This window comes from Panthera pardus, unplaced genomic scaffold (assembly GCF_024362965.1).
Source record: "Panthera pardus isolate Hobbes unplaced genomic scaffold, ASM2436296v1 HiC_scaffold_13, whole genome shotgun sequence".
Classification (NCBI taxonomy): domain Eukaryota; kingdom Metazoa; phylum Chordata; class Mammalia; order Carnivora; family Felidae; genus Panthera; species Panthera pardus.
In genome coordinates this window covers 63,304,764-63,332,199 of record NW_026526688.1, presented here as the reverse complement: position 1 = coordinate 63,332,199, position 27,436 = coordinate 63,304,764, and the positions used below count along the sequence as shown (strand labels likewise).

At 41.6% G+C, this 27,436-nt stretch overlaps 1 protein-coding gene and 1 pseudogene across 1 annotated transcript; one reads left to right on the top strand and one right to left on the bottom strand.

The window, feature by feature from the left end:
• Window positions 1–805: 805 nt before the first annotated feature.
• Window positions 806–17,450, bottom strand: LOC128776448 (protein FAM133B-like; annotated as a pseudogene).
• On the top strand, window positions 12,700–22,011 carry TRIM60 (tripartite motif containing 60). The gene is made up of 3 exons (XM_019441070.2): window positions 12,700–13,422; window positions 13,612–13,760; window positions 20,050–22,011. The coding sequence occupies exon 3, from the start codon at window positions 20,337–20,339 to the stop codon at window positions 21,750–21,752; it is 1,416 nt and encodes a 471-aa protein (XP_019296615.2). The 5' UTR covers window positions 12,700–13,422; window positions 13,612–13,760; window positions 20,050–20,336; the 3' UTR covers window positions 21,753–22,011.
• Window positions 22,012–27,436: the final 5,425 nt, after the last annotated feature.

The window sequence follows — 27,436 nt, the reverse complement described above, 5'->3', positions numbered from 1 at the left end:
TAATTCAAATGCTGTAACACATTCTAATGCTAAAAAAAATACAGTATCATCGAAGGGGAGATAAATCCCAGAGCTTTTGGGGCTTTGTCGTGCTGCAAAGGGCTGTCACTCTGATTCATTGAAAGCAGCAAATGACAAGAGTCCAAGGATGTCTAAGGGCAAGACCGCTGTACCCACAGCTCTGACCTCCCCATGAAGCATGGCTACTGTGTCCACAAACATAGGATGTATGAAGAGAAAAGGCACGCTACTCTGCTAGCTAAAGAGAGAGATTGAGAACCACCCCTCCCCACCCTAAAGGCTCCTTCCCTAGGTAAAAAAGTATTTAAGAGGAGAAAACTAAAATATGCTTATTTACAGAGTAAGGATTTTGAAACATCAATGTAATCCCTATTTCAAAATGTTAACTAGAGTCATCTGATCATTTCTGATTATATCTTAATGATATATCCAGATTCGATTTCTGTTGATTTATCATTAGATACTTCTAGTATCTATGTCAAAAATATTAACTTTAGGGGCGCCTGGGTGGCTCAATCGGTTAAGCAGCCGACTTCGGCTCAGGTCATGATCTCGCGGTCCGTGAGTTCGAGCCCCGCGTCGGGCTCTGTGCTGACAGCTCAGAGCCTGGAGCCTGTTTCAGATTCGGTGTCTCCCTCTCTCTGACCCTCCCCTGTTCATGCTCTGTCTCCCTCTGTCTCAAAAATAAATAAAAACGTTAAAAAAAATTAAAAAAAAAATATTAACTTTATCCCCAAATATCTTAGCCAGTAGTGCAACTGCAATGTATTATCTCCCAGAGTCGTTAAGCACTGGAAGAGAAAAAAAAAACAGATGTTCAAGCAGCAGGCAACAGTTACGGCCCTTTCACACAACGGCCTCTGAGTGACTATTGAACAGTCCAGGAATAATTGTAAAGACTAGACAATTCATGCATTTTAGTAATTATGTCATAATTTTCGCAGTTGAAATTTTCTTAGACATTGCACTTTATAAGGGAATCCTGATTTTTCTTAATGTTATGGTGAGTCAGGACTTGAACTAGGAGCCTTCTTTTTCTTCTCACTGTGTTTCTTTAATGTTTATTTATTTTTGAGAGAGAGAGACAGAGAGCGAGAGGCAGAGGGGCAGAGAGAGAAGGAGTTACAGAATCCGAAGAAGGCTCCAGGCTCTGAGCTGTCAGCACGGAGCCCGACGCGGGGCTCGAACTCACGGACCGTGAGATCATGACCTGAGCTGAAGTTGGATGCTAAACTGACTGAGCCACCCAGACGCCCCTTCTCACTGTGTGTCTTATGGTTCTTTTTCTTTTTTGTTTTTTCTTTTTCTCATTCTTCACTGCTTTTCTTCTTTTTTGCTCATACTTCTTCTTATTTATTTATTTATTTATTTATTTTGCCGGGATATTTTATTTATTTATTTATTTGTTTATTTATTGCTGGCACATTTTATTTTATTTATTTATTTTTTAAATATAATTTATTGTCAAATTGGCTAACATATAGTGTGTACAGTGTGCTCTTGGTTTTTGGTGTAGATTCTCATGGTTCATCACTTACATACAACACCCAGTGTTCATCCCAACAAGTGCCCTCCTCGATGTCCAGCCCCCATTTGACCTTCTCCCCCACCCTCCCACGTTAGTACTTCTTCAGTATGATCTGATTCTGATAAGGACTCAGATGATAAAGGTTTATCTCCAGGATACATCTTTCTTTTTCTGCTGACTCCTTTAATGTCCTTCTCTTTCTCAGTTGGATCCTTTGACTTCTTTTTCTTTGTTTAAACTATCCTTACTGTCCGATTCCGTTTCTGACGTGGAGCTTTCAGAAGATTTATGTGAATGGTTCTTTTTTTTCTCTTTTTTCTTTCTCCTTGTTTTTTATCCTCATCTTCAGCATCTGAAGAACTGCTGGAAGAATCAGAGCTGGGTGAAGAAGATGACGAGTACCTACCAGATTTCTTCTTTTCTTTTTTCTTTTTCTGTCTGTTTTTGGATGAGCTCTCACTGCCACTTAATAATTTTTCCCTGTGTTTTTCTAGTTCTTTCTTCAAGTTCTCATTCATTTTTTCTTCAAATTCAGCCAATGTCTTAGGGCCTTTCTTTTTCTTCTCTAGCTGTTCTTTTCTTTTCATTTTTTTAATATTTATTTTTGAGAAAGAGAGAGACAGAGAGAGCACACGTGCACACGCACAAATCGGGGAGAGGCAGAGAGAGAGAGGAAGACACAGAGTCTGAAGCAGGCTCCAGGCTCTGAGCTGTCAGCACAGAACTGGATGTGGAACTTGAACTCACGAACTGGGAGATCATGACCCGAGCCGAAGTCAGATGCTTAACTGACTGAGCCACCCAGGTATCCCTCCAGCTGTTCTTTTACTTCTTCCCAGGTAGGCCTTGATCGATTCAGATAATCTTGGATTGTTGGCCCTGAAGACTGGATTGGATCCCTGATCTGGCCACTGCTATCGGGTTCATACAGGCCACCCAATCGTCCCGCTTCCCCAGGGTGCAGGACTAAACACACGGTCAGACACCAAGGGAGCCAGAGAGGCGGCCAAAGTGGGTGCCCCGCAGATCCTCTGTCACACTGCAGTTTTAAATTATAATCTCCTGATTACTAATAAACTTCATCGTCTTTTTATTTTTTTGTGGACTATTAATGATTTCTCTACTCTGATATACCTTCTGTAATATACTCATTTTTATATCAGGTTTTGTCTTAGCTCCAGCTGCTATAAGAAAATACCATATGCCAGATGGCTTACACATTTACTTCTCATAGTTCTGGCAGCTAGAAATCTGAGATCAGGGTGCTAACATGCTCTGGTTTTAGGGAGGGCCCTCTTCCTGGCTTGGTGATGGCCACCTTCTCACTCTCTGTGTGAATGGCCTTTCCAGGTGCAACAGGTTTCCCTCCTCTTATTGGAGGACTAATCCCATTGTGAGGGCTTCACCATCAAGACCTTATCTAAACCTAATTAACTTCCAAAAGCCCCACCTCCAAGTACCATCATATTCCAAGTAAGGGCTCAACATTTGAATTTTGGGGAAAAACACATGTTCAATCTATAATAGGTTTTCTTTTTCTTATAGACCAATAAAAAATTTTGAAATGTTCTAGAAATTGGGGCGCCTGGGTGGCTCAGTCGGTTGAGCGTTCGACTTCGGCTCAGGTCATGATCTCGCGGTTTGTGAGTTCGAGCCCCGCGTCGGGCTCTGTGCTGACAGCTCAGAGCCTGGAGCCTGCTTCGGATTCTGTGTCTCCCTCTCTCTCTGCCCTTCCCCTGCTCATGCTCTCTCTTTGTCTCAAAAATAAATAAAACATTTAAAAAAAATGTTCTAGAAATGAATCTTTAATCATATACACTGCTGATATCATCTTTGATTTATAGCTTCCCTGTTTAGTCTTCATATATATATTTTTTATGAAAAAAAATTAATTTGATAGAATGTGTCCCTTCTTTCCCTTAGAGATTACTTCTTCTCTTCTATTGAATATATTATTCCCAGTCAGAGTTAAAGAGAGATTCTCATTCATCAGTGAAATGACTGCCCCCACCCTACCCCAGTATATGCTGGGTACATCTGACTCTGGCCAGGGCTGTTACATTGAGAAAAATGGAAAGCTTTGACTTTACTCACGTATGGCCAACACATGAGGCCAACTGTTGTTTCCATCAGGAAACAGCTACCATTGAAAAGATAGTTTATTATTTACATTTGTCAAGAGGAGAGGGCATACCACATCATGCAGAATCATGCAGGAATTACCAGGGCCTAGCTTGAGCCTTTATTGGAGTTTTCAAGGGAATGAATGGGTGAGGCAGCTGAACAGGTTTAGGATTGGTGCCTTCGGATAGGGGTGGTTTCTCTTTGTTCAGTACCTGGGGTGATTTCAGGGACAGTGTTCAGAGCTTCAAGAGCCCTAATAAAAGCAGGCTTGATGCTGGACTGGTCTCAGAAGTGGTTGGTTTACATATCAAAGCCAGAGTCTCAGGCAAATTGTTTGTTCTCTCTAGGGATTAAGTAACCAAAGGAGAGGCAGTCCCTTCCTGGATACACACACACACACACACACACACACACACACAACGGAATATTATCCAGTCACTAAAAAAAGATTTAGTGACATTTGTATCACATGTGACACATTTGTGACAACATGGATGAAACTTGAGAGCATTACGCTGTGTCTGAAATAAATCAGATGGAGAAAGGCAAATACTATAGGATCTCATTTACAAGTGAAATCTTAACCAAAAAAAAAAAAAAAAAAAAATCCAAAGTCATAGAAAACAAGATCAGACTTGTAGTTACCAGAGAGGGGGTGGCGGGGAGGGGGGAAGGTGGAGGAAGGAGGTCAAAGGTACAAACTTATAAGATACATAAGTGCTGGAGATGAAATGTGCATCCTGATGACTATAGCTGACACGGCTGTACGATATATTTGAGAGTTAAGAGAGAGTTGATGCTAAGAGCTCTCATCACAAGAAAAAAAATGTTGGGTTTTTTTTTTTTTTTTTGGTGTTTATGAGATGATAGATATTAACAAAACTTACCATGGTAATCAGTTCATAATATATGTAAATTATGTTGAATACCTTAAACTTATATAGACTATAAATCAATTATATCTTAAAAACTGGGGGAAAACATGATTAAAATGCTGACTACTAGAGAAATTAATTATATTTTTATAAAATGTGTTCTCAAAACCTTTATCCTTTGCTTTCCTAAAATAACAGAATTATGAGTAGTAAAACAGCACACACATCTATTCCATAATTTAAGATATAATTATTATGAGTTAATCACTGGTCATGTAGTATGAAATATGAGACAAGTAGACTGAACACTAAAATATATGCCATTTTGGGGTATCTGGGTGGCTCAGTAGGTTGAGCATCAACTCTTGATTTTGGCTCAGGTCATGATCCCAGGATTGTGGGATCAAACCCTACATTGGGCTCCATGCTGTGTAAGAACTGCTTAAGATTCTCTCTCTCTCTCTCTCTCTCTGCCCCTCTTCCTTGCTTCCTTGCTCTCACTCTTAATATAATATAATATAATATAATATAATATAATATAATATAAAAATGTATGCAATTTAAATGAGGAAATTTCAGGAGAAAAACAGCATTATAATTTTTCTTTTACTCAAATTTTATAAATTTTGCTAGAGTGTAAATTTGACACCCATGAATTAGTTAGGAAGATTAGTCACCCAACTCTGCAAATGTCTTAGTTATTAAACTTAACTACTCAGTTCTATCTTGGTTTATTGTGTGAAAAGAGAATTTTGTCAGCCCTTTTTGGAGGATCCCATACGACTGATTCAATTTCCATTTCGTGAAATACACCCTCCTCATCTCTTTCTGGAATTCTTCTATACGAAGTAAGTTTTTAAATAATGGTCTAAACACTTCCAAGTTCCTCCTGATTTCCATTTCTCCAACAAAGCAGAAGGCTGAAGACTTCTGCCTAAATCTGTGTCTTCCAACCATTGTCAACATGGGCTTCTAAGACACTTAAACTGTTGAATTTACAGGACACGTGTATATATAACATGAGGTGAAGTCACAAAGTACATTTACTGGTATTGATAAAACGTGAATGGTAAATAAAACATGCTCAATTTGAAGTCTTTGCTTTTAGAACTGCAAAATTGCAATTTCTAGTTGATTCCCTTGTCATTTCCATGAAACAACACAAATTCTATATTCTCATTAGTTATTGATATAGAAGAATAAAAAGTGACTCTCTTGATGTTGAAAACATAAAACACTAACTCTTGAAATCATGTTATCCAAAACATAACAGAGATTATACATTATCTTAAGGACATTCCAGAGTACAGAAAGAAAATATAACAACATACAGGGTTCCAACGAGTTCACAACTCATCTGTGATTTGACAGATAGTAAGAGAGTTTGAAGTAGGTCCAATAGAGATGTCAGGCCAAAGTTTTTGTGTGAAAGTATCGGTGAAGGTATAAATATAAGACCTATATTACTCATATTAAAAAATGAGACCTCTCCAACTCATGATCCAGAAAAAGCCAGTCCATGTGTTTTGGACCCCATCACCCACTTGAATCCTGAGTTTGCCAGCAGTATCTCTTTGGTGATAAGGATGTAAAAGCATTTTTTTTTTAATGTTCATTTATTTTTGAGAGAGAGAGAGAGAGAGAGAGCGAGCATGAGTGGGGGAGGGGCAGAGAGAGAGGGAGACACAGAATCTGAAGTGGGCTCCAGGCTCTGAGCTGTCAGAACAGAGACTGATGCAGGGCTCCAACTCACAAACCGTGAGATCATGAGCTGAATCAAAGTCAGATGCTTAACTCACTAAGCACCCAGGCACTTCTGCAAGAGCATTTCCGAAGAAGAGTCTGCACAAACCTACGGAAAATCCATAGGGCCTCTTTCTATCTGCCCGTCAGCATCAAACCCTCCAAAATTCAGGACAGTAGGGTAGAAAGTAGATGTGTTGGGATTATATGGAAAGTTTGTGTCTTTCCATATTTCGTACTTGTTTTGTCTTCTGATATAAGTCTGGGTGGGCAGTTTTAGGATCTAGTGTTAAATCCACCTTAATGTGTTGATAATTTTTTTGCAGGACAAAAATGTGAAAGAGATAATAAGTCTCTTTAATTAATATAAAAAAACTTCTGGAGTTTTTAGGTTTTTATGTCTGTTATGTATGTATATGTCCAATACCTATCACTAAATATAAGTCTGCCTGGACACACTTGTTTGCTATTTCACATAGCATTGTTGTTTGCCGGGAGCCGATCCATCCAGACTTCCTGATGGCACAGCCTGAGTAGTTGGCGGAAGGGCAACGCATAGCGACCCTCCGAATGGGAAGCTACTGGTATCCCTTCTCTTACTCATCATGGCCATCCCCATGGTCCAATTGGCATTGATGATTCAAAATAAACCCATGGGGGCAAACTCAAGGATATTTTCTGGGGATGACCCCCAGGACAAAAAAGAAACCTTATATCCAACCGGTGCCACCCCTGCCTGCCCGTCCCCTACCTAAAGGAAGGATAGCCCCATATATTTCCCAGCCAAGGAGGGGGACTAATGGGTTAAAAATCCCCATTCTGGCAACAAAGGAATGTAGCTATGGATACAAGTTACTCCAACCCCTAGGCCCACTTGGCCCCCAGGAGGCTTTCAAGATGGTAACTGGACCTGGTGGGTTAGGGTACAGAATGGTTCATTAGTTCCTAGGTATACATTGTCTCTCTGGGAGCGCATAAGTCTGGGTTCCCAGGGCCCTCTTGGCTCCCTCCCAGCACCTCAGACCGAAGGGAAGACTTTTGGTCCTTGTACCGCAAATGGCTCAAAGGAACAATTAAGAAGTCATGTCTCTGTAAATGTTCCACTTGAGGTGTTGAGAGTTAGATGACCTTTCATGAAAATAGCGAAGCAAACACTTTATAAACTAAATAAATGTAGACACATAATGAAAGTAATATGAAGAAATTAATCAATAAGCAAAGCGCAGGAGGGAACGTTACAAGAAAATAACCATGATGTTCCTTAATGGGTGATTGCACAAAGGAACATTTTTAGAATTAGGTAAAGCGGAGAAACATAGATGACGCACGTTACAAGGAAATTGCTAACAAATATAATGCCACGTTTGCCACAATAAAGCGGCCGGTCTAACAAGCTGTTATTTTGTTACTTTTGTTATTTTGTTATTTGTTATTTTCGCCGATGCCGTTCATCCTTCGGGAACCCCCGGACCTGCTGGAGCTGGACTCTGGCAGTTGTTGTTTTGTTTTGTTTTGTTTTTTCTTTTAGGATTGGAACTATGATCTGAATAATGGCCTTTGTTTTCAATTTGTTATTCTTCAAGATCCTTCTTTTCCATCAAAAATAAATTTAAAAAAAGGGCATCCTATTCCTCTTCCAGTAAAATGCTGTAGTTCTTCATATTCAGAGTGTAATTCCCCCCTCTACTTTTTCACCTTCCACCTTAAGGCAAGTACTTTTGAGACTTGGATTTCTAACTGCCATTCAACATTTTCAACCTGCTTCTTCAGAGGCTCACTGTAGCCTTTGAACTGCTTCCTTGTAACCAGCTGCAGCTTGCTCAGTGGGTGTCAGGGTGTGGTCCTGGAGGTCAGAGGAGACCCTGCACTGGGGACACAATAGCGTCAGATCCTTCTCACAGAACAGAGCCAGAATCTGCACTTCTCACACAAGGGTTTTGTTAGTGGAAACTGGGTTTGCCTCTTGGTGGGTATTGAGCCAAAAGACACAAACAAGCCAAAGGATAAGGAAAAGAAAGGGTTTTACTTGCAACAAGAGAACACCAGGGATGTTTCCCAAAGCCGTGTTTCCCCAAACAACGAAATTAGGGAAGTTTTAAGTTAGGGGTGCATGCATATTCATGAAGGGGCTGGGCAAAGGAGAGTTCAGTGTAGAAGTTGGGCAAAAGTCTTCCCCCTGTTGCTATCTCTCTCTCAAAATAAATAAAAATAAACTTAAAAAAAAAAAAAAAAGAAAGAAAGGATTGGGGCAAAAGACATCCTAAATTGACAGAGTCCAGGTCCTAGCTGATTGAAGTTACAAGGGCCAGCAAGGGTCAGCGTCATCAATTCTCTGCTCCAGTTAGTCTGGTATTTGAGTGTTCAAAGGGGGTTAAATCCTGCAAAAAACGACCCAAGAACATGTGTTAGATAAGTCTTTGCTTTTGAAACTGCACTGGGAGTTTTTACCATTGATTTATCATCTCAGTTACCGTTAGGTTATTTCCCGGCTAGGTAGAGACTGTTTTTGCATTTTCTTTGTTCCCTTAAAATCCTTAACTACTGAGGTTTTTGCATTTCTTTGTAATTCCGACACCTCCTAGGAAGTTCCGAAAGAAGTGTGCTCGAGCAAGTCAGGCAAAGATCATACAATGGCCGGAGTCCTAAAATGTGCTTTCTTAGGTCTCAAAGCCAAGTCTCCTCTTTCTTTTTCCAGGGACCCCTAACTCTTTCCGCTTAGTCTCTCTTCCCTTTTGTTCCTTGTGGTGGGAAGCTGCTTAACAATATCATACATGGGACAAAAGTGGGTGTTCCTCTTTAAGTCCCTGTCAGGGCAGTGGCGGAGACAGATGAAACAGGGGATATATCTTATAGGTCTTCCCAGCACTGGTGGATGCAGGAGCCACAGAAGTCATGCCTGTGGTCAAGTGTCATTGGGTCTCTCAGATAATCCAGGCAGATGGGGCAGCTGGCCTCTGCCTGGAGCTGCGCAGGTTGGCTTTATAGGTCATTGTGCAGAGTGGGTTTCTTTCTGAGGTTTCCATCTTAAAAAAGGACTGATTTCACAATATATGTGAATCAAACCTCATGCTGTATACCTTAAACTTACACAGTGATGTATGTCAATTATTTTGCAATAAAACTGGAAAACATTTTCAAAAACGTCAGGGGCTGGTGGGGTGGGGCTGGTTCTCCAGGAGCTAAGGAAAAATGAGAAGCTGGTGAATCCTCAACTTCTCCTTTTGAAATCAGTACATAGTAAGCTACAGTCCCTGAAGTTTGGTTCTGCTCTTTTCCTTTATTTCCAGAGGAATCTTCCCAAGAAGAGCCACAGATCTCCAGATAACTAATCTTCCTGTATTCACTGGCCCACATGAATTGAAGGTCACTATGGAGTCCTGTTTGTCAGAAAAGAACCCAAATTGCAAGTACTATATTGTTCCTTTTTATTTTTATTTATTTATTTTTATTTTATTTTTTAAATTTACATCCAAGTTAGTTAGCATATAGTGCAACAATGATTTCAAGGGTAGATTCCTTAATGCCCCTTACCCATTTAGCCCATCCCCCTTCCCACAGTCCCTCTAGTAACCCTCTGTTTGTTCTCCATATGTAAGAGTCTCTTATGTTTTTGTCCCCCTCCCTGTTTTTATATTACTTTTGCTTCCCTTCCCTTGTGTTTATCTATTCTGTGTCTTAAAGTCCTCATATGAGTGAAGTCATATATTTGTCTTTCTCTAATTTCGCTTAGCATAATACCCTCTAGTTCCATCCACGTAGTTGCAAATGGCAAGATTTCATTCTTTTTGATTGCCGAGTAATACTCCATGGTATGTATATACTACCTCTTTATCCATTCATCCATTGATGGACATTTGGGCCCTTTCCATACTTTGGCTACGGTGGATAGTGCTACTATAAACATTGGGTGCATGTGCCCCTTCGAAACAGCATGCCTGTATCCCTTAGATAAATACCTAGCATGTGCCCCTTCAAAAGAGGATACCTGTATCCCTTGGATAAATACCTAATAGTGCAATTGCTAGGTCCTAAGGTAGTTCTGTTTTTAATTTTTTGAGGAACCTGCATACTGTTTTCCAGAGTGGCTACACCAGCTTGCATTCCCACCAGCAGTGTAAGAGAGCCTCTTTCTCCACATCCCTGCTGTTGTCCACATCCACATCTGTTGTTGTCTGAGTTGTTAATGTGAGCCATTCTGACAGGTGTAAGGTGGTATCTCATTGTGGTTTTGATTTGTATTTCCCTGATGATGAGTGATGTGGAGCATTTTTTCATGTGTTGGTTGGCCACCTGGATGTCTTCAAGATATTCCCTTTTTAAAAGGATGCTCATGGGCACCTGGGTGGCTCAGTCAGTTGAGCGTCTGACTTCAGCTCAGATCAGGATCTCACTGTCTGTGAGTTCGAGCCCCATGTCAGGCTCTGTGCTGACAGCTCAGAGCCTGGAGCCTGTTTTGGATTCTGTGTCTCCAACTCTCTCTGCCCAACCCCCCCCCCCCCCCGCCCCCATGCTCTGTCTCTCACTCTCTCTCTCTGTCAAAAATAAATAAGCATTAACAAAAAATTTTAAAGGATGTCCAGTGAAACATTTATTCTTCCTTCGTGACATGAACAGCACTTCATGTTGGTCAAATAATAAGGAAAGTTACTACCAAAGATATATTCCACTAATTTTTATAATAAGGTAGGGGCAGGGCACCTGGGTAACTCAGTCGATTAAGTCTCCAACTCTTGATTTTGGCTCAGGTCATGATCTCAGAGTGTGTGAGTTTGAGCCCCAGGCTGGGCTCTGTGCTGACAGTGTGGAGCCTGCTTGGGATTTTCTGTCTCCCTCTCTCTGCCCATCCCCTGCTCATGTGTTCTCTCTCTCTCTCTCAAAATACATAAATAAACATTTAGTAAAATAAAATAAGGCAAGGGCAACTGGCTGGCTCAGTTGGTAGAGCATCTGACTCTTGATCTCAGGGTTGTGATCAATTCAAGCCCCATGTTGGGCATGGAGCCAACCTAAAAATAAAATAAAATAAAATTAAATTAAATTAAATTAAATTAAATTAAATTAAAAAGCAGAAACCATTATTATTTTACAATCCCAAATTTATTAAAAGGTTTAGGCAATGACCAGTATGCCTACTAACATCACAAAAAGTGAGGAAAAAACTAAGAACAAAACAAGCATTATTGACCTCATGAAGAGAGCACATAACAGAGTGAAAAGATTTTCCTTTAATCAGGAACACAAATACCTGCACCCAAAAATATTGCTGTGAAACTTCTTTAAAATTAAAATTGTCTACTGAATGTCATGAAAACAATTCATGTGTGAAAATGGCTACACAGTGACTTCATGTGTTCTAGTCCATTCCCTAGAATCTGGACATTACCTGGAACAGCTTCCTGTGCAAACCTTCCAAATAACCTACTCATAGGAGAGTGTATATTGCATGAGTTTGTGTATATGTATTTAAGAAATGGGAGCATCCTGTGTATTCTGTAAATTTTTCTTTGAATATTTTATCTAGGAGGTACTCCATGTCCTCACATATAGTTCATTCTATTTTAAAATGTGTTGCACACTTGGGTAAATGTCTAAATGGGAAATATTAAAAATGTAATAAATGTTCTTTGGAGAGCTTTAAGGTGTGCTTTCCCCTCCATTGCTATCCCCCCAATATGTTTTCTTCAACTTGTTAGCTAAAAATACTCACTGGTTTATATCTATTTACTCACTGGTTTATATCTAAAGGCTACTGAAAGATACAAATCAATAGCCAATGAAGGGATGAATAGGGCAAGATTCCAAAAGAGCTTCTGTCCTTTCAGACTTTGGGGCCCAGCATGGTGGCTGGTGAACCTCTGGCTTACCAGCCTGCAAGCTTTCCAAATTCCCCTCCTTTTTTGGGTTTTTGTGGAGGCTTCACTGCTTAGCGATTATTGGTCATTGGTGACTGATTCACCCTCCGGCCTCTCCCCCCATCGCCAGAAATCAGGGGTGGGACTGTATATTCCAACCCTCCATTCTTGGTCAGTTCCTCTGGCAACCAGCCCTCCCACCTCAAGATCTGTAGGGAATTTCTAAAAGTCACCTCGCTGACATAAAATCAGTTATGGTTGAGCTTGTTATGAATAACAAAACACCCATTTCACCTTTACACACTGAAGGAACTGAAGACAAGAGACTAAGCATTACAACAGAAGACACTTCCATTACTCTTATCACCCGCAAAGTTACACGTGTTTTAGGGGCTGTGAGACAGAAACCATAGACAAAGACCAAAAATATATATGAGAAGTATATGTGGGACATCTGGATGATGACCACATGACAGTAGGCTATTCGTCTGAGAATCCAGCGGTCTGATTTCAATTGAAAGTAATACCTTAACTTTATTATTTCTTCTGCAAATACCTCTTTCAGTCCCACTTGGGTGCTAATTTATGAGTTCAGAAGTACTTAGTTACTGATCCTTCAACCTTGAAGACTTTATCAAGTTGTCCAACTAATTCACCTTAAGAAGCACTTCAAGGAGAGACCTGGGTGAGCCTGAGTTGGTGGGGCATAATCTTACAGGGTGGGACAGACCCACCCAAGCACTCACTGAGATGCAAATTGATCCAAAGAGGATTGTTTTTTCAACGCTAACTACACCCTCACCTATGACAAGTAATCTCAGTAATCCCACACTAGGTGAAGTGGTTACAGCAGAATTCTTCACTCCTTCACAGTCTGGGAGGAGGGTGGGGTGTCGAAGATTTTAAAAACCGCCTGCTGTATGGTTTGGCCTTATTTTGGCTCTCAAGTTTGTCACAGGAATATAAATATTAGCAACTCGAGTTAAATTGGGACTAATGCCTTTAATCACTTAGCTTTACAACCCCCAGCTACCCTCAGGATCTCTTCCCATTCTCCCCCTCCAAGCAGGGTCATTGAGCATGCACATGCGCAGGCCCATAGCTGCCACCACTTCCGGGGGAACAGGCCAATCACAGCACGGAACAAATGTGAGTCTCTGACGCAGGAAACCGCGCTCTGCGGGGGGGATGTTGGGGTCTTTAATCTGTGGCCGGCCTGTCTTTGAACCGAGTGCGAGTGCGCAGCGCCTTGCTTGAGCCGCTGAACCGCTTGCTGCAGGTAAGCAGGAAGGGCCTTTCATCCTGAGGCTTAGCTGAGCAAGGGCTTCCTGGGCCTCTTCTGGGCTCTATATGTGGGGGTGCTTGTGCACGACTGGGTCTCTCAGATTCTTGCAAGACTCTTTGAGAAATACAGGAATCCCCTTACAAGTGCCCCCTTCCCCCCTTCCCCCCAATTTTTTTTTTAAAGAAATACAGGATCCTGGGCCTGCCTCTTAAGTCCATGTAGTCGTAATGGAGGTGGTATGACTGCGTTACATGAGATTTTCATCAGGACAACAGTTTTCAAGTTGCAAAGTGGCCACGTGATCTCCAAAGAAGGATTGTTGGGGTGTGAAGGTAAGAACCTCCAACCCACAGTGCCAGCACCTCCCTGACGTAGTCAGTGTCATCCTTTGCTCCTCATTTGTAGGCCTTGTAGGTACGGAATTTTCCTTTTTTTTAACTGTAAGGTGAGGCTCTGGTATGTTAAACATCATTTCAAGTCGCAGGGATCGAATCTTGAGAGCTGAGGATCTACTGCAAATTTAGTTTATTAGCCTAACTTTTTTTTTTTATTGAGGTCATACTAGCCAATATTTTTCAGCAGCCACAAGAATTAGAGAAGGTAATACAGCTTTGAGAAAAAATAAAGAATTCAGACCATGAACCATAGGCTGCCATGTCATTAACAAAAAAAGAATGTAAAACCACAAGTATGATCTGTGCTATGACCGAAAGATGTGTGGAGCCAGGAAATGAGAGTATGCCCCAGATGTTGGTGCCCTCTAAGTCTTATTATTCATACAAGTAATGAAAGGCTTGCTGTAGAGTTATGAAACTGATTGAAGGGGTAGAGTAGAAGGCAGTAGTCACAATAGTAGGCTGTTTGTAGCTTGCACTGGGAAAATGGCCCCCAAAGGTGTTTATTTCATCTCATAGCTTGAGTCTGGAAAGTGAGTTAGAGTACATAAGTATGTGGAAAGGGGAGGACCCACTGGGAATCTAGATCTGTGCAGGAACACCACCCACCTCCTTCTTATTTTAAATGAAATACACTTACCGACTTAAGCTCAGGTCATGATCTCACGGATCATGAGTTTGAGCCCTGGGCCGGGCTCTGGGCTGACTGACAGCTCAGAGCCTGGAGGCTGCTTCCCATTCTGTGTTTCCCTCTCTCTCTGCCCCTCCTCCACTCACATTCTGTCTCTCTCCCCTTCAAAAATAAACGTTAAATGAAATACTCTTAATTTTTTTTTTTTCCAGGGGCGCCTGGGTGGCTCAGTCGGTTAGGGGTTCGACTTTGGCTCAGGTCATGACCTCACGGTACGTGGGTTCCAGCCCCGAGTCGGACTCTGTGCTGACAGTTTGGAGCCTGGAACCTACTTCAGATTCTGTGTCTCCCTCTGTCTGCCTCTCCCCCGCTTGTGCTCGCAGGGGAAAAAAAAAACCTTTTTTTCATGTTTATTTATTTTTGAGAGAGTGAAAGCATGAGTGGGGAAGGGGCAGAGAAAGAGGGAGAGAGAAAATCCCAAGCAGGCTCGCATATCAGTGTAAAGCCCTACTCGCGGCTCAGTCCCATGAACTGTGAGATCATGACCTGAGCCAAGATCAAGAGTCGGCCTCTCAACCGAGTGAGCCACCCGGGTGCCCCTGAAATATTCTTTTTATTTATTTACTTATTTATTTTTAATGTTTGTTTATTTTGAGAGAGAGGATGCATGAGTGTAAGTGGGGTAGGGGCAGAGAGAGAGAGGGAGATAGAGAATCCCAAGCTGTCTTGACGCTCAGTGCAGAGCCTGACACAGGGCTCTGGGATCCCACGACCCTGGGATTATGACCTGAGCCAAAATCAAGAGTTGAACACTTAACTAACTGAGCCACCCAGGCACCCCTGAAATACTCTTATTTATGTTATTTATTTTTTAATATTTATTATTTTTGAGAGGGAGAGAGAGAGAAAGCAAGGAAGGGGCAGAGAGCTGGTGGGGGCAGAGGATCCGAAGCAGGCTCTGTACTGACAGTAGAGAACCCAATGTGGGGCTCAAACTCACAAACCATGAGGTCATTACCTGGGCCAAACTTGGGCCAAAGTCTGACGCTTAACTGACTGAGCCAGCCAGGTGCCCCAAAATATGGAATTTCAAACAAAGATTAGGGATTCTCGTCGTGACAGTGTTATTCATGAAAAGTTAGACTGGAATATCAGAAAAATTTGAAGACACATTATCATTATCACTACTTTATGTTTCTTTTTATTGTGTGGGAGAGGAAAAGTAATTATCCCTCTACCCCTCTAGGTTCTTGGCTGAAACCCCATCTGTAATAAAAGGCAAATTAACAGGAGAAAATAATTTAATTATGTACTCCATCTGCACATAAGGGAGATTCACAAAGATATGAGACTCAAAAAAGGTAGCGTGAGTGTAAGTGGGCAGCTCATCCTGAACTAAGGAAAGAGATATAGGTCTAAGGCTTCAAAGGGGAGGAGGGCAATTCATAGGACACTGAAAAGAGAAAGTATCTGGTAAATGAAGTTTGCCCTGCCCAGGTGAAAAAGTTGTCCAGTAATAGTTCTCTTCTTGGCACAGGTCCCCATTCTATGGTAAATTGCCCTTTCAAAAGGGTAGCTGCTGGTCTGTTTTCAGAGCTTCTGTGTCTGCTATTTCCCCAAATAATCAGCTCAAAATCATCCTTATGATTTGGCATCCTTATGCCAAAGAGGCATATTTTTGAATGGCATATCATGCTATCCTCCAATCGCAATATAATAAAAAAAAAATTTTTTTAATGTAATAATACCTTGCTGCTTCAAAATTAGAATCTGGGGGGCCTGAGTGGATCACCTGGTTAAGCATCTCACTCTTGATTTCAGCTCAAGATTTCTTGGTCATGAGATCAAGCCCTGCATCGGGTTCTTTTCTGACAGCATGGAGCCTGCTTGGGATTCTCTCTCTTCCTCTCTGTCTACCTCTCCCCCACTCACACATGCGCTTGCTCTCTCTCTCAAAATAAATAAATAAACATTTAAAACAATTAGAATCTATTCAGACTTTCTCTGCCAAACCACCATGAGCAGTTAGCATCTTTTTTACTCATTAAAGGGGAAACAATAATAAGATATATTAACAATAACAATAAGATATATAGTGGCTTTTAGACTAAGACAGTGTTATAGTATATACTTTAATAGATTATATGATATAATAAATATCTGGGCAGTTGGGTCAGATTTCTAAGAGCTTTCTTCACTTTGAAATTTTATAAGATTTTCTAATAATACTTATGTCTATGGGTTCCCAAGACTACCCTAGATTCAGACATTGCTACAAGGACTCCAGGCTCAGAGTAAAATGTACTCACAGCTATGACTGATTATAGTGAATGGATACAAAGCAAAATCAGCGAAAGGAAAAGGTGCATGAGTTGAAGTCTGGAGGAGACCATGGCAAACATCCAACAGTTCTTACCCAGTTAAGTCACATAGGACTCATGTAATTCCTTTAGCAACAAGTTATGATAATGTGTGAATTGTCTATCAGGGAAGCTCTTAGACGCTTATTTTTTCTTTGGGAACAGGTCATGAGGTCAGCCTCTGCTTAGGATGTATCAAATTTCTGGATTATCAGAAGGAATGCTGGTAGCTAGCATAAACCACATTAGTTACACTGATACTTTAGGCTCGGTGAGCCATTGTTATCAGAGAAGGATGGGAACCCTTCCAAAATCCAAGTTCTCAGATAGAAGCCAAGGGCCAACCTTGCAAGCAGGCCCTTCTAAGGACAACAAGCAGTCTTAGGCCTATTATGATCACTCTTTTCTGCACAATAGCACTTACTGAGCATCTGTTCTGGTCAGGCAGTGCCTGCCACCCCCATGCACTTAGATGTATTCACCAACCCTGAAGTTCTCCAACCCGGTTTTTTTCTAGGTCTCATTACATTTACATGGTTGATTAAATCACTGGCCTTGGGTGATTACCTCGATCTCATCTGTGCCTCTCCTCAGGAGGATACAGGATAGGGCTGATGGTTCCAACCCACTAATCATCCCTGGATCTTTTTGGTGGCCTGCCCCCTTCTGCAGCTATCTAGGGGTCCTTAGCCATCACTCAGCTCATTAGCATACAGAGTGCATCCTTATCACTATGGGGTGAGTCCAAGGGTGTTAAGAGCCCTATGTCAGGAACCTGGGACAAAGGCCAAATATATATTTATGTCACCCAGAAAAGTGTAGTGTGCTTAATGGCTTAGTATGCTAGTAGTTGATAGCATTTAATATTATGACTTTGGATAAGCCTGTTCAATTCTCATAAATTTGAGTTTCACAGCTGTAATTGAAGATTTTAACTCTCAAGTGTCAAGGCTCAGCATTTTACCCTACTTGAAACTAGTAAGTTAGCCTGTTGATGTTTCATGGTTGCTGCTAGATGACACAAGTCCTGGGTCAGAGACAGGACTCAGTTACTACTGGCACAGCCAATAGCATGAGCATCAGGTTGGTGTCAGTTTCCCATCTCTCCCAAGTCTCACCAGCTGGATGCTGTGTACACTGTGGGTTTGTGACACAGCCAAAGAACCCTGAGTTTGGGGGATCCACTTTTATAGCAAGCACGTTCTTGGGGCGCCTGGATGGCTCAGTCGATTAATCGTATGATTTTGGCTCAGGTCATGATCTCGCGGTTCATGGGTTCAAGCCCCACATCAGGCTCTGTGCTGACAGCTCGGAGCCTGAAGCCTGCTTCAAATTGTCTCCTCCTGTCTCTGCCCCTCCCATACTCATGCTCATGCTCTATCTTTCTCTGTCTCTCAAAAATAAATAAACATAAAAAAAAAAAGCCCATGTTCTTGGTCTCCTACAGCGCTCTGCATACCATGTTGAGGATTTTTTTTAGAGTTTTTTTTTTTTTAAGTTTATTTTTTTTTTGAGAGAGAGAGAGCAAGCAAGGAAGGGGCAGAAAGAGAGGGAGACAGAGGATCTGAAGCAGGCTCTATGCTGAACGTAGAGATCTTGATTCAGGGCTCAAACTCACAAACCGTGAAATCATGACATGAGCCAAAGTCAGATGCTTAACCAACTGAACTACCCAGGCGCCCCCACCATGTTGAGGATTTAAAGTGCATTCAGAAGCTGGAAGATTTTAAGCACTAGAAAGAGATGTTAGGAGTTGTATATTCAAAGAAAGTTCTTATTACTTGAATTGCGAATGGATGCAGAATGCAAGAATGGAAACAGGCTGACCAGGTAGAAGGGTAGTACCATAATCCTCTTGAGCTGAACACAGCTTGGGCTAGGTTAAGCTTCTGTACTAGGTCCATATATCTTAAAAGGTGGCAGATGATGCACAAATAATATACAGGAAAATCAATGAGTATAAAAAGCAAGGGATATAAGTGATTTATTATATGTCCCAGTGCTTTACAAAATGAACTACACAACTTCCCTTTGATTTAAACATCCGGATGAGCCTGAAGGTGATTTTTCTAAAACTTTAACACTTTAGAATAATAATAGACTCACAGGAATTTTGAGAAACAGTACAGAGAGGTTTCGTGTATCTATCATCCACATTCCCATGTTTCCAAATACTATATCAAAACCAGGAATTTGATCTTGGTCAAATGACTGTCTAGTTTTATGCCACTTATCACATGTAGATTCACATAGTGGCCACCAAAATCAAGTTATAGAACCCATTCCATCACTAATGAGTGTCTTTCATGCTGCCTTATTATAGACACACCCATCACCCACATGATACCAAAACCGTGACACCCACATTTTTTTTTTCTTTTTTAGAAAGTGCAAGGGGAGAAAGGCAGAAGGAGAGAGAATCTTAAGCAGGCTCCACACTCAGTGTGGAGCCTGACACGGGGCTCGATCCCACAACCCTGGGATCATAACCTGACCCAAAATGAAGAGTTGGATGTTCAACTGATTGAGCCACCCAGGCCCACCACTTTTTTTGTTTTTTAAGTTATATTTAAGAGTAACATTCAAAGATCACAACTCCTTCAGTACTAAAGTACGTATTTGCTAAGAGTAGGATATTTTCTTATGTAGCTATGAGGCAATTGTTGAATTCAGGAAGTTTGATTTTTGCTACTGTTGTCTAATGAATAGTCCATATTCATATTTTTGCCATGCTCTGTCCACTTTAGAGCAATGTATATATATATGTCTAGCTAGACTCTAGAAAGCTAAGATCACAAATTTAACTTGTTTCTTTAGTTTCTTAACATAGAAGAAACTTCAGTGCCATTGTATATAGTTTAAGACCATGGACTTGTGGAACATTCTGTGGTTTGGATTTTAGTGATTGTATCTTTGTGATTAAATTTAGGAATTGCTTTTTCTTTTTTTGCAGGGGGAGCATAAATACTCCGTAAGTGATGTTTTTCTCATTGCAGGCCATCAGTTTATCCCTTCATTGGTCAGGAGGTATTCTTTAGGATTCTACATTGTAAAGGCACTTATTTTTCACATAATTGTTAACAGTGATATTTTGAGATTTTTGTGAATATGTCATTACCCAGGAAATTTCACATAATAGTTTTTGCAGTTATTGATGATTCTTGCCTAAATTAATTATTATATTGTGATAGCACATCTAGGAGATTTTATTATTGAAAACTTTTCTCACTCATAGGAATGAATGGTTGCTTGCTTGGACCCGTGGCTACTTTGTTGAAGAAGAAAGTCATTAATCTTAAATTTAGGTGAGTTAATCTGTGAGAGAGCTGCGAACAGTGAATCTTTCTTGACCTCAAGCTACAGGACAGGACACTACACAAGACTTCAGTGGCTGCCATCAGAAGCTGGGCCAGTGGAACCTAAAGCTTCGAGGTCTGGGGAAGATCTACTCTCTGGGTCTTGAGCTTACGGCAAGCCTTGCCAAGGGGAACATTCTTACCCACCACCTTCATTCTCTGCTCAATGGAGTTTGTAACAGCCCTGGTACACCTTCAGGAAGAGTCTAACTGCCCCATCTGTCTGGACTACTTGAAAGACCCAGTGACTATAAACTGTGGGCACAACTTCTGTCGCTCCTGCATCAACATGATGTGGAAGGATCTAGAAGATACCTTCCCCTGTCCTGTCTGCCGTTTTTGCTTTCGTAACAAAAACTTACGGAGCAACCGTCAGCTCAGTAATTTGACCGAAATTGCTAAACTACTGCAGGTCAGAAGGAGCAAGAGAAAAAGGCAGGAAGAGTATTCTGTGTGTGAGAAGCACAATCAGTTTCTGACCCTTTTTTGCGGAAAGGACCTAGAGGTTTTATGTACACAGTGCAGTCTCTCTGTTCAACACCAGAAACACTACATTTGCCCCATTAAGAAAGCTGCCTCTTATCACCGGAAAATTCTAGAATATAGCATTGAGCCCTTGCAGAACAATGTGGAACGAGTTGAAAAAGTGATATCTCTGCAAGCCAGCAAAATTGTGGAACTGAAAAAGAAGGTAGAGTATAGGAGAGAAGAAATCATTTCTGAATTTGAGCAACTTCGACTGTTTCTGCAAAATCAGCAAGAGGCTCTTCTTAGGCAGATGAGAGATGAAGAGATGGACATTTTAACGAAACTAAATGCCAACCGTATAACATTTTCAGACCATGTTTCCACATTAAAACATCTGCTGAAGGAGGTAGAGTGCAAGTTTGGGCAATCGGAACTGGAATTACTGACACATGTTAAAGGTATCTACCACAGGTATCAAAACCTAAAACGTCCTGAGCTCTTTTTATTCCGATTAAAGAAATACGGACTTAGCCTTCCTCCACAATACTCTGGCTTGGGCAAAATTATCAAGCCATTTCAAGTAGATGTGATTCTAGATCTTGAAACAGCACACCCTCGGCTTATCATCTCTGAGGATAGAAAAACTGTGCATTATGGAAAGAGAAGAAAATACCTTTGTTATAACCCAAGGAGATTTTACCTCTGCCCTGCTGTCCTGGGTTCTAAGAGATTTAGTTCTGGCCGGCATTACTGGGAGGTCATAGTGGGAAACAAGCCTAAATGGACCTTGGGAGTGTGTCAAGACTGTTTTCCTAGGAATTGGAGGAATCAGCCAGTAGCTGAGGGTGGGTTCTGGGCAATTGGGAGATATATTGAAAGCATTTATGTTATGTTGGGTCCTAAGAGAAGCCAGCTTCTGCCCACAGTAAGACCCACTAAGATTGGCATTTTTTTGGACTATGAGTTGGGTGAGGTTTCCTTTTACAATATGAATGATAGATCTCTTCTCTATACTTTTAATGATTCTTTTACAGAAGCTGTTTGTCCCTATTTCTATGTTGGAATAGATTCTGAACCTCTTAAAATCTCTTCAGTAACAGATGATGAAAGATGAAGTACCTGGGAAAGAAACAATGCTGTTTCAGTATCTAGGGATAACTAGTAAATTTAGTCTCAGCAATTCTGGATTCTTGTGGTTTACTGCTGAAAACCAGAAGAGATTTTTCTCTTTCATTTTAAGCAACTATAAAACATGAGAGTAACACCAATTTTATAGATGTTATAGATGCTTTTAGTTTCTAAGATAAAGTATTTGAGGATTATGCTACTTAACAAATTTAATAAAATATTTCTGTTGAAATTACCTATAATAAGATGTCTTTATTTTTTACTTTTTAATGTTTGTTTATTTTTGAGAGAGAGAGAGACAGAGTACGAGCAGGGGAGGGGCAGAGAGAGAGGGAGACACAGAATCTGAAGAAGGCTCCAGGCTCCGAGCTGTCAGCACAGAGCCTGATGTGGGGCTTGAACCCACGAACTGTGAGATCATGACCTGAGCAGAAGTCAGATGCCTAACAGACAGAGCCACTCAGGTGCCCCAACATGTCTTTTAATTATAGTCATTCCTTTACAGTTAAATAAGTTACTTTCTTTTTTTTTTTTACATTTATTATTTTTGATAGAGACAGAGCACAAGTGGGGGGAGGGGCAGAGAGAAGGAGACACGGAATCAGGAGCAGGCTCCAGGCTCTGAGCTGTCAGCACAGAGCCCCAGGTAGGGCTTGAGCTCACAAACTGAGATCATGACCTGAGCCTAAGTTGGATGCTTAACCAACTGAGCCACCCAAACGTCCCTACTTCCATAATTCTTAATAATCATATTCTCCTCTCTCTCTTTCTTTTTCTTTCTTTCTTTCTTTCTTTCTTTCTTTCTTTCTTTCTTTCTTTCTTTTTTTCTTTCTTCTTTTAAATTTACTTATTTATTTTTGTGTAAGAGAATAAGTGCCAGCAGAGGAGGGGCAGAGAGAGAGAGGGAGAGCGAGAATCCCAAGCAGACTTCATGCCCAGCACACAACTTAGAGCCCTGATCCCAGAAGCCCTGATCCCAAGACCATGAGATGATGACATGAGCCAATATCAAAAGTCAGATGCCTAACTGACTAGGACACCCAGGCTCCCTTCTCATCTTTACTGTGTTTGTTATCAGTTGACCCAAATGACTGATTACTATAGATACTGAAATTTTGCTCTTTAACAGCCCTTGTCCTACACATATTTATATAGATCATAGATAATCTATGTCCCAGTGAACATGATTCTGCATCTCATGTTGCAATCTGAACAAAGTAGCCTATGTGTATATCTGTCTCTCTCCCCACTATCCTGGGAATTGCCCTCTGTTCTAGAATTCCTTGGTTTAATCCCATGTCTCCCTGCTTGTTTTATCTTTAAATTTGGGGTGTCATCCTCTCTATGTTTTAAAATTTGGGTGATTTGGCACATTTCAAAACGATTTTATTCTACCTATGTTGAAGTGACAGTTAAGCCAAATATACATGGCTACATTTGAAGTCATATAACCTAATTTTCAAAACATACTATTGTTTTTGAGAAGTCTCATACCATCTGATTCTTGATACTTTGGCTACCATTGTTTTATGATTTTTAAAGACCTTTTTTATTCCTAGGTTTTTTTTTTTTTTTTTAAGTTCATTTATTTATTTTAAGGGGGGCATAGAGCAAAGGAGAGAGAGGATCCCAGGCAGGCTTGCACCTCCAGCTCAGTGCCCGATGTGGGACTCAAACTCAACGAACCGTGAGATCATGACCTGAGCCGAAATCAAGAGTTGGATACTCGACTGACTGAGCCACCTGGGCACCCCTATTCCTAGTGTTTTGAGCTTTGTCCATTTATTTTGCTGAGTGATGAGATACCTGGTCAGGATTCTCCAGGGAAATAAACAAACAGATGTGTATTTTTAGAGAAAGATTTATCTTAAGGACTTGGCTTAAATGATTATGGAGACTGGCAAATCTATGACGACCGGCATGGCAGATTTTAAAACCAGCAACCTGGAGATCAGGGAAGATTCTATGCTGCAGTTCAAGTACAGAGGTCATCCCATGATAGAATTCTTTCTTGGCTCACGGTAGGTCAGACTTTTGCTCTATTCACCCTTCAATAGACTGAATGAGACTCTCCCACATTAAAAAGTCCACCAATTTAAATGTCAGTCTCATCCAAAAACACCCTCAGAGAAACATCCAGAATAATGTTTGACCACATATTTGGCACTGAGGCCCAGCAAAGTGACACATAAAATTAACCATCATGGATATCTTCAATTTGAAATTGTATGAGGTGAGAAAAACTAAGATTCCTAACCTTGAGCAGTGTACTTCCTAGAGTAGAAGAAACAGATAATCAAATAATAAATATAAAGAATTGATAAAGCAAGGTAGAAGCTAATAAAGCTCGATGGGTAGGTACAGAGCATGGGAGTACTGTGGGTGGGGGCAGGTTAGCTACCTGAAGTTGGGTGGTCGGCGTAGGTATTTAAAATTTTTTCTTTAATGTTTATTTTTGAAGGAAAGAGAAAGAGCAGGAGCAGGGGAGGAGAGAGAGGGAGACACAGAATCCAAAACAGCCCTCAGGCTATGAGCTGTCAGCGTGGCCTGATGCTGCGCTCAGAACTCACAAACCACAAGATCATGACCTGAGCTGAAGTTGGTTGCCTAACAGACTGAGCCACCCAGGCACCCCTGTGTAGGCATTTTAGAGAACATGGAATCAGAGCAGAACTCTGGATGAGGGAAGAGCAGTGGTGGAGCATTGCAGAGAGACCGGCTGGAGAAAATGTTACGGAGAAGGGATTGGCAGAAGGGACCTGGGCCAGCACTGAAGCCTGTTAGTGGAGTAAAATGAGTGCAAGGAGAGTCTGAGGCCAGAGAGGTGAGTTGTGGGGAAAAGGGAGAAAAACCAGCCTTGGTAGGGTCACATAGGCCATTTGAGGTATTTTACTCTGTGAAATAAATGGGAGTCCTTAGAGGCTTTGGTGGTGGGAGAGAGTAACTTTACCAGACTTTCCTGTTCAACAATCTCTCCTCTCTATCTACATTGGCCTACATGCTCTTCCTGGAACATAGCAGGTTCTTTCTTAATATTTCTTTTTTTTTTTTCTTTCTTAATATTTCTTTTTTTTTTTTAATTTTTTTTTTTAACGTTTATTTATTTTTGAGACAGAGAGAGACAGAGCATGAACGGGGGAGGGTCAGAGAGAGAGGGAGACACAGAATCGGAAGCAGGCTCCAGGCTCTGAGCCATCGGCCCAGAGCCCGATGTGGGGCTCGAACTCACGGACTGTGAGATCGTGACCTGAGCTGAAGTCGGACGCTCAATCGACTGAGCCACCCAGGCGCCCTCTTAATATTTCTTAATGTTACTTGTTGAAGAATTAGGGACGCCTGGCTGGCTTAGTTGGTTGAGCGCCAACTTCAGGTCAGGTCATGATCTCATGGCTCGTGAGTTCAAGCCCTACGTCAGATTCTGTGCTGACAGCTCAGAGCCTGGAGCCTGCTTCAGATCCTGTGTCTCCCTCTCTCTCTGCCCCTCCCCGCTGACACTCTGTCTCTGTCTCTCTCAAAAATAAATAAACATTCAAATTAGACTATGTAATTAACATTGTCCCTGCTGGCTTGATTTAATCACAGGTAATAATCTCCCCACCTCTATCCAGGGTGGCACCTGGGCCAGACCTTGCCCTCCCTCTTGGAGGGAGGACCCACCACTCTTTGGTGGGTGGGGTCTCCATGACTCCACCTTGCTAGTAGGATATATACATATATGCAATGGTCACATCACTGACCCGGCAATCTCCTGCAAAACTGTCTTCTGGGAACTCTTTTAGAGACCAGCCTCACAGACCTCCCATAGTCACCTGCTCCAGGTAAGCCCAGAGATGGTATAACGTAAGTACAGGAGGCTGGGGCATGGTAAGACTGGTGGCGTCCCGATGCCTCTTCTGTATAGTGCCTAAGATCAAACCTTAAGGAAAAGCAAACTTGGATTCAGGTTATTCTTTTTTAAAGTTTATTTATTTATTTTGAGAGAGAGAGAGAGACAAGTGGGGGGCAGGGGAGGGGCAGAGACAGAGAGAGGGAGAGAGAGAAAATCCTAAGCAGGCTCTGAACAGACAGTGCAGAGCCCGAGGCCAGGCTTGAACTCATGAACTGGGAGATAATGACCTGGGCCAAAACCAAGACTCGATGCTTAACTGACTGAGCCACCCAGCTGCCCCTGGATTCAGGTTATTTTAAGAACCATTCTTGTATTATGGTTTATTTTATTCAGTGACCCTTGTCCTAGGTCATATAAATACTGCTAAAAATACAGACACCATGATCCCAGCCAGTCCTAGAGGTTCCCAATATCCGTGTGACAAAGCCTCCAGAGGTGCTGATCTGAAGCCCAGTGTGGAATCCTTTCCAGCATCTTAGTGAGGGGTGGTTTGTGTATAGGTGGGGAGTGGAGGGATGAGAGCTATGGGGCCAGGATCCTTAGTACTCAGGTCCTGCATAAACTTGATCTTCCTTAATCTCACCATCTGTCTGCTTACAGATGCGCAGAGAGTATAAGCAGGTTGCCCAAAGTCACTAAGTTCTTAAGGGAGGCCCAGAAACTTGGCCAAGCTTAGTCATTCAACAGCTTTAGCCTAGGACTTAGGAGATACTTGCAGATACAGTCATCGTGGGGATAATGTGGAGATTATAGATCTGTGGGGAATGCAGATCTCCAAAATGCACATTAATCTGCAACATCAGAGTTGAAAGAAAAATCATGGTACAGACTCTGGTGTTGTGGCAGTGGTGAGTGAGGTGATCCAACATGGAGGTCACTTCTCAGCCTTTTGGCCTCCTGGAGAAATCATCAGTAACAGCTTCAAAGAAAAAGCTCCATGCCCTCTTCTCAGGATCCTGTCCTAACAAGTACTCACTACTTGGTAGCTCACCATTCACTTCAGAGAGTATTGTGTGTATGTGTGTGTTTCTCAGCTTTTTCTCACACTGAATTCCTGATCTCCAATTTCATTCTGTGCATTATGTGAAGAATTAGTTTTCCAAGTTGGCAGGGTCCTCACAGTAAATTTAATCTAGTCCAAATCCCATCTACTATGTACAGAGTTGGATATCGGTTCCAGTTGAGAAACTCAAGTGAAAAGAAAATTTTGATATATTATGAATTCAGTGCTGTCAGAAATGTCTGTGGTTTAAGCCAAAAAATACCAAGTTCTTTCAATAGATTTTTGACTATTGAAATGATTGAAGTGGAGATTTATACTTTGTTTACCTGAGTAGAGGTGAGGATATTATATAACATTCCCCAGGTCCGCCAGATAGTAGGTGACTACAGAGAAATCTCACCCAGGGCCAAGAGATCTAGTCCACACGTTCTCCACAGTCCCATTTAGCCCCTCTTTGGTTGACGTGGGTGTAGGTGGAATCCTGGGGGTGGAGAAAAGACTCAGTGGTTGCTTTAAAGGTGGCAGTGAACAGGGCAATGAGATAAAGAGTAGCCTATTTTATGTAAAGGAATATTTTATCATCCCCAGGAAGGAAAACACACTTAAAAATTATGTCTGCCTTCTGCCCAAGAGAATTGCTGACCTTGGCTTCACATCCCCTGGGCTGCCGAGGACAGCTGGCTGCCCAGCTCATCTGTGACCACCTGCAGGTGGTGAACAGAGCTCCTCTGGGCATCTACGACTGCACCTGAGGCCAGTGGCCTCCTAGGACAGCAAG

Bases quoted from the DNA above. Each gene is read 5' to 3' on its own strand.
- TRIM60 (XM_019441070.2), top strand. From the start codon at position 20,337: ATGGAGTTTGTAACAGCCCTGGTACACCTTCAGGAAGAGTCTAACTGC.